Here is a 7,500-nt window from a genome sequence, read left to right on the forward strand (position 1 = left end):
AAGCCTTTAAATTCATTAACGGAATACACTCTAACAAAAAAAAAAGAAGACCAATTCAATTTATCGTCATGACAATGTGAATAAATTGACAGAAAACTGGACACATATTCTTTTTTCTTCAGTCAGCAAATAACACAAAAGTTAACTTCTTTTAAGGTCATATTTCAAAATAAGCTATTTTTCAGTTATTAGATTCTTAGGAGAGAATAAAAAACAAACTTCATTCATATGAACTGATGTCTAAATAAGTAAACTTAGTGTAATATACTACAATGGCAATGCCAGGCCCAACAAAATTCATGTGAAGAATGATCCTTACATAATATAAATCTTGTTACTTGAGGTCAATTTTACATGTAAATAGTATTGGCACTTTTTATTGAACATTTATTTCAAAGCTACATTCTCTACCCACCCCCATATTATTTCATTTACAAATACATACAATATAAAAAATAAAGACAACCAACCACAAATCCTAACAGACATCAGAAAAAATGTCCCTATCATATTATAGATTTCAGTTGAAAAAAAAAAAAATAATAACAATAATAATAATATTAAAAATAATTAAATCAATAATTATTATCATTTTACCACAATCCCTTAAATATTTTCATTTCCACAGGTAAGCTATTTAGTCTAAGACTCTTTGGTTCGTTCTGTTTTCTCTTGTTTCTGAAGTACCTTTTCTCTTTCTTCTAAAGCACTCTAATAATCAATCTTTTCCTTTCCAAAAGTAGTCTTAGCAAGTAGTCTGCTGGTTTCTACTGCAAATCTGCCTTCTTTTTGGTATGTGTGCATGAAAATTATCGAGTTAGTGATAGTGTGTGTGGAGTCTGAATGAGTGAATAAGTGAATATGAGTAAGTGAATGAGAGATCACAAATAGGTAAGAGTGAGTGAGTGAGTGTGTGAATAAGTGAGTGAACGAGTGGGTGAGGGAGTGAGAGAGAGTGAGAGTATGAGGTGGGGGGAGGGAGGAAAAAGTAATGCAATCAATTTTCACTAAGGTTTGTCCCCAATTCTTACAAACAATAAGAGCTGTCACTTGATAAAAACATTACAACAGTATATACGAAAAAAAAAGAAAAAGAAAGTAAAAATATATATTTACAATCAGCTTTAGTTTCTGTGCAGATACTTTTCACTTTGTGGATATAGACATACAAGATGTACCTATGACATTCCCCACTACAAACAACACAAGGTACCTCATTCACATGTAGAATTTCTTCCTTCTTTAACTCTGAGGTACATCATGAATGCGAATGTGCCTCCTTAGATGATATTTTGTAACTGTGGAATATTTACAGTATGGACAATTGAAAGGCTTCTCCCCAGTGTGAATTGTAATATGAGCTTGAAGTGTTCCTTTCTGACTGAATCTTTGTGAACACACAGAACACTCAAAGGGCTTCTCCCCTGTGTGGGTACGTAAATGCCTCTTTAGACCAGTGCTATAATTAGTAGAATAGTTGCAAAAGGAACACTGGTGCAGTTTCCTTCCTGGGGCGTGGCTCATCCAAACTCTAGCAGCCTCACTGTTCTCTCTCCTCACACCTTCAACGCTGTATCCTACCTGTAGGGGATGCCCATCTCATATAAACAAGGACGTACTTTACACTTTTGTATACAAAAACCCACAGGAAATTAGTTTTTGTAGTTAACTGTGAGTGTGAGTGAGTGAGTGAGTGAGTGAGTGTGTGAGAGTGAGTGTGAATGTGTATATGTGTGTGTGCATGCATGTGAAAGAGAGAGATAGAGAGAGAGAAAGAAAGAGAGTTTTTGGCTGTCCATCCTATATATGTTTGTATGTGCACTTCAGCATGTGTAGGTGCATGTAAGCATGTACATGAACAAACATCTATAAATATATTTAATTGTAAATAATCAACTTTGTCTTTCATGTGACAATCAAATAACAGTGTCAACTTCTCTCTTTAATAATTTAAACATAACTTGACATTTTCACATATTTTTATGTTGAAAGTTTCTATAAAATAGGAAAATTACCAAAGCATGAAATAAAACAAGGAAAACTTCCATAACAAATTTCATGTGATCAAACCTTTGTAAATGACTAGCTTTTGGTTACAAAATATATATCTAATACTTGTAATTGATTCCGATATTCATAAATCATACTAACTTTTCATAAAAAAGTGTGAATATATTTCTCATAAAAGTTTAATAACTTATAATCAATTTTGTATTCCATATAAAAAATGAATTACATTGTGGTAGGTTGTGATTTCCTAAATCTGCAATGTTTGTCTAAAACAATTGCAGATATCCTAAAATGTTACATTGAAATAAGAGGCTGACTCCTCAGTAAAAAAAAAAAAAAAAAATCCAAAGAACTGAAGGAAATTTAAACACTTTAATGACTAGGAACTAAATGAAAAGTAACACCTTGAAATGAAAACAAAGCAGCATTTCATCCAGTGTAAATTCACAAGCAAAATTCTACAAGGTTAACAGTGAGACTGTGGAAGAGATGTGGGTCAAGTTAGCCAGTGTTGTAAGACCACAAAGAGGTATGCAAATATGGTACATACATGTGTAGACATGTATATTGGAGAATATTAATGCCTGATTCAGATACTACACTTCTCAGAGGCAGTAGCAAGACTACTTAGCACATTTCCTAACCATTATGGATGCGAATATGGCGCTGCAGATGATACTTGGTAATTGTGCTGTATTCACAGTGTGGACACGCATAGGGCTTGTACCCAGTATGAGAACGCATGTGTCTCTTTAAGCCTGTACTATACATGGTGGAATAGCCACAGTAGGAGCAAGTGTGTATCTTTCTTCTAGGGGGCTGGCCTGGACCAGTCCACAATCTTGCAGTTTCTCTTCTGCCAGTCCTCACACCTTCACTGTTCAGCCCCACCTGTAGGGGACGCCCAGTGTATGTAAACAAAAGAAAGCACATTCAATCTCTTCCTACTGACAAAATGTATTTAAACTATTCTGGTAACCACACAAATAATACTGTAAAAAAAAAAAAAAATCTCTTGTAACTTAAAAAAAATGACACCAGCATCAAGGTTACCGGCTAATAACTCTTTACGGGGTAACAAACAGAGAAAAGATATAAATATATAAAAAAGAAGAAAATCACTCAAGGTAAATGGACTATATTTTCAAATCCTCAGTACAGAGGTGTTAGTATATGTAAACAAGCCCTGTAAACATTCACTCCCATGCAATAACCAGTCTTTTATACCCAAATAAAAAACCCACAGTAAAAAAAACATGCCATTCCTTGTGTCATAAAGGTATATAGCTGTAATACAGATTTTACTTTTCTTTATTTTACATATTTACATCAAATTGCTATCCTTTGCAACATACATGTAGCACCAAACAAGTGACTGACATAAAGTCTGTATGATTTAGTAATGCTAATATTCTTTTAGCTTCATAAAATTTCAAAGCAACTTCATTGTCAGTCAATTTCAGAAGACTTCTTCTTACTAGAGAATAAGAATAATGAGAAAATTGTGTATATCTATATAATGTAAAACAAAATATATGTTAATATAACATACAAATATATCAAATACATTTTGTGACCCAAATAATGACTCCACTAACTATGATATCAATACAAGTGAAGAATGAGATGATATTCTATAAATGTTAATGATAAAGTTTTTAAATAAAAGCATTAGTGATAATGACAATGTCTGCCATCAAAACAAACAAAACTTGCTGCTCACCAATATGAAAGGCAAAATCACACACTAAGTAATGTGGCAATTAGCAATGATAATGTAACTATCTAAACAGAAGTGTGTGTGCTTGTGTGAGTGAGTGAGTGAGTGAGTGAGTGAGTGAGTTTGTGCATGTCTGTGTGTGCGAGTTTGTGTGTTTGTGCATGTGTGTATTTGTTCATGTGTGCAAATTTGTGCATGTAAGTGTGTGTGTGCATGTGTGTTTTACCATGTGCACATGAGTAGCTGTTTGCCGCATGGTCATATCTGTCCCATAGATGAATCAACATTTAATTCTGACTTTTCTAGGCTGGTTTCAGAATGACATAATTAGGTAGGTGGTTTGAGGTAAGACCATCTAGGTTAAGATGTTATATAAACAGAAGGGAACTATATTTCTGACTTTCCCTTAAAAACCTCATTAAAGTTTGGGGTAGGGGAATATGTCCTTGTTCATGTGCGTATGCATGTGCGTGCGGAGATTTCCTTTCTGAGTAAAGCGTAGGGAGCAGTAAGGACAAGGGAAAGGTTTCTCTCTAGTATGCACTCGGATGTGACTCGTCATATGGGTTTTCTTCCGAGTGGTGTAGGGACAGTAGGGACAATGGTGCATCTTGACGTTGGTGGCATGGCCGTCCCTCAATCGCGTTACTCCTCTACCGCCAGAGACCACCTGTGGGGGACGATGCCCATCTTAGTACAGTTGGATCTCTGAAACCCATCTTAAGGACTTTTCTTTCCTTTCGGGACTCTAGGGAAACTCTTTTCATATGTCTATAGGTGTACTGTATTATATAAGTGGACTAAGGGGGGGGGAGGAGAGGAGGACAATTCGGATGGACTGAAGGAGGAGGAAAAGTAAAAGAAGAAATATATATGTATAAATATATATAATGAAAGGGAGATAAATAGTAGGTGAGGAAATAATAATAGTAAATATATGCTCATTCCATATTCTTTTACCTGAGACTCTATGAGGAAAAAAATATGTACAATAAAAAAAATAATAATAATAAATAAAAAAATAAAAAAATAAATAAAAAAATAAAAAAATAAAAAAAACTTTCCAGGTCAAAGTCTTTGTCCTCTTACTTTTTCTTAAGTAAGTAAAATCTTAAAGTACAACAAGAAGAAGATGGAGCAGAGTAAATATCTTTCTGTTAAAGAATCTTTCTATCAAACATTTTGGTTATTCTTATATCTTTATTTCATAGATATATTACAAAGCAAAATATTTACTAAGATAAAAGACATTTCTTCTAATATGAATATTGCCTGTAATAATAAAAGTATTCCTAAATTGCCTATACTTGGCCTCTTCCATTAGTTAACAACACCTTTGGCATTAAAATAACATTGTCATCATTAAAATAAGTACAATTCCTTCAGCCAACAAGGGATTCACCTATGCTAATCCTAATAATGATCTTACTGTAGGAATAAGAAAGCAGAAAGAAATTATAAGGCTAGACTAAAACCTTTCCAAAGATAAAAATGCATTCTGTGATCCCTAACACTGGTGGATAGTTATTTCCTGAAGTCTGTTTGTCTGCTATTTACTGTTCTGTGGCTTGCCTCAATGTTTCCATACCATAAACATTGATAATGCAGGTCTTGCCATTCTTGAGACCAAATGGCTTTTGGAATTTATAAAGAAGTGAAGCTTCTGATGTTCCATGTCATTCAGGAATCCTCAGGTAGAAGCTAATCAATGGACACCCCTGTGCAACTGTATCTTGAATACACTGATTTAAATATAAGCCACACATATTAGGATGTGAAATGCCTACAAAACAAATGCTACTTTAAATGAACTCCTAAACTATTTAATTTGATAACCAAAAACCCCCCCCCCCAAAAAAAAAAAAAAAAAAAAAAAAAAAAACATAAATTATGTCTATAAGTCCTCCTCTTTTACAGTTGACTATATTTCGTAAAACAAAGTTAGTTAGGCTAACCATCAAAATTAATCTGATCACTGCTTAGGTTCTAAGATGGCGAACTTCCATATCGGTGAGTCTGCATGTGCCTTCTAAGTGTGCTGATCTTTATGGCACGGTATGGACAATAGGTGCAGGCATAGGGCTTCTCCCCAGTATGCCTGCGAATGTGCGACTTCAAATTATTTTCCTGTTTTGCTCGATATGAGCAATGCGGGCAGGTAAAAGGCCTTTCACCGGTATGGACTCTGATGTGGTTTTTAAGGTTTGTAGTCTTGGTGGTGCTGTAAGAACAGTATGGACAATGGTGGGTCTTGCACCTGAGGCCTGAGTCGCCACCTCTCCCTGTCCTTTGTTCATCATCGCAGTTCAGCATCATCTGTAGAGGACGACGCCTGGCTTACTCACAGCTCGCATAATGGGACCCAACGATATTTTCTCATCATTCTTATTCAAATTTACTTGAACAATCTATACAAAATTTACAGTAAGCAAGACATACACTAAAGTAATATTAGGTATAATTTTCATGTGATTTTATACTAAAACTGATAATCAAACATTTTTTAAGAGAAAAACTCTTATATCAAGTTGATGTAAGACTAAAAATAATAATAATGTTGATAAGATGATATCTTGGCATGTGTCTGTACAGTCAACTGAATAAAATAGATAAACATCCATGGATGCTCTCAAACACTCACACAAATACTCACACACACATATATGTTTAATGCATGTATGTATGTTCAGTTAGATATTAATAAAGCAACTAGGTAATCATACTCTTAACAGATCTATTTGTAATTGAGAATTTTAACGGTTTACCAAACTGCTAGAGGTAGAGCTAAAGTGAAAGCATACTAACTATTGTTTCAATAAGCATCATTTAAACTTAAGATCATGATGAGAAGAAAGATGATAAAAACTTCTTCACATATATGTGAAAGAAGAAATTGTAAATATATATAAACAATAATGAAAAGATAATAATATTAATATTCATAACCATAATAATAATAATAATCAAAAAGAAATAATATAATTAGTAGTAGTAATAATCTAATCAATAATAATAATAATAACAATAATAATTATAATAATAATAATAATAATATTGATAATCATAACAATAAAAATAGATATAATAACAGTAATAACAACAATGATAACAGCACCACTAATTAGAAGAAAAACAATAATATTAACAATAATATTAACAGCTATATAAGCATTGTCAAAGGTTTAAAAGCCCGAAGTAACTACTAGGCAATAAATATGCACCTAAAACCTTTTCCTTGATTTTAAATTAAATTAAATAAAAAATAATAATAAAAAATAAAAAATAAAGAAAACTCCCAATCACTTCAAAGAAAAAAAAGAAAAAAAGAAAAAAAGAAAAAAAAAGAAAAAAAGAAAGAAAGAAAAAAAAAAAATCCAGTTTTCATTTGATAAAAATAAAAAGTTAGTTTAAATGCTGTATAAGACGCATTAAGACACTCTAAAGAGATAAATGAGATAAAAGAGAGAGAAAAAAAAATAAAAAATAAATAATAATTATTATAAAAATATCATTACCAGATATTCTTCTGAATGGGGCTTTTCAGGGTTTTTTACTATCAATATTTTTTACAGAGCTGTATGCATACTCTCCATACTCACTCACGCATTCATCGTTTCTCTCGTACATATACATGGAGGGTCCACAAAAGGATGTCTAATGCAGCTTTCCCATATCCATACAAATAATAAACAATTTAGAACAAATACTGAGATTTCAACTTGGTGATATTATATTGTGGTCAAGCACTGAATTTTTCACCAACTGATAAA

At 32.8% G+C, this 7,500-nt stretch overlaps 1 protein-coding gene across 24 annotated transcripts in view; it reads right to left on the minus strand.

Moving 5' to 3' along the window:
- Nucleotides 1-7,500, minus strand: part of LOC122266672 (uncharacterized) — an 82,104-nt gene that overhangs the window by 63,359 nt on the left and 11,245 nt on the right. Inside the window, exons 6-7 of one of the 24 annotated variants that reach the window (XM_043036492.2) lie at nucleotides 2,655-2,901; nucleotides 1,445-1,581 (exon numbers count right to left, since the gene is read on the minus strand). The exons of 18 other annotated variants lie outside the window; for them this stretch is intronic. In XM_043036492.2, the coding sequence (XP_042892426.1) occupies nucleotides 1,565-1,581; nucleotides 2,655-2,901 (264 nt within the window). In that variant the 3' untranslated portion in view covers nucleotides 1,445-1,564. Of the gene's footprint in view, nucleotides 1,582-2,654; nucleotides 2,902-3,305; nucleotides 4,401-4,919; nucleotides 6,047-7,500 lie in introns of those variants that run through there. 5 more of the 24 variants (XM_043036489.2, XM_043036485.2, XM_043036491.2 and 2 more) reach the window with 5 other exon arrangements.

This window comes from Penaeus japonicus, unplaced genomic scaffold (genome assembly GCF_977035675.1).
Source record: "Penaeus japonicus unplaced genomic scaffold, GWHDUDI00000001_assembly GWHDUDI00000031, whole genome shotgun sequence".
In the NCBI taxonomy this organism is placed as follows: domain Eukaryota; kingdom Metazoa; phylum Arthropoda; class Malacostraca; order Decapoda; family Penaeidae; genus Penaeus; species Penaeus japonicus.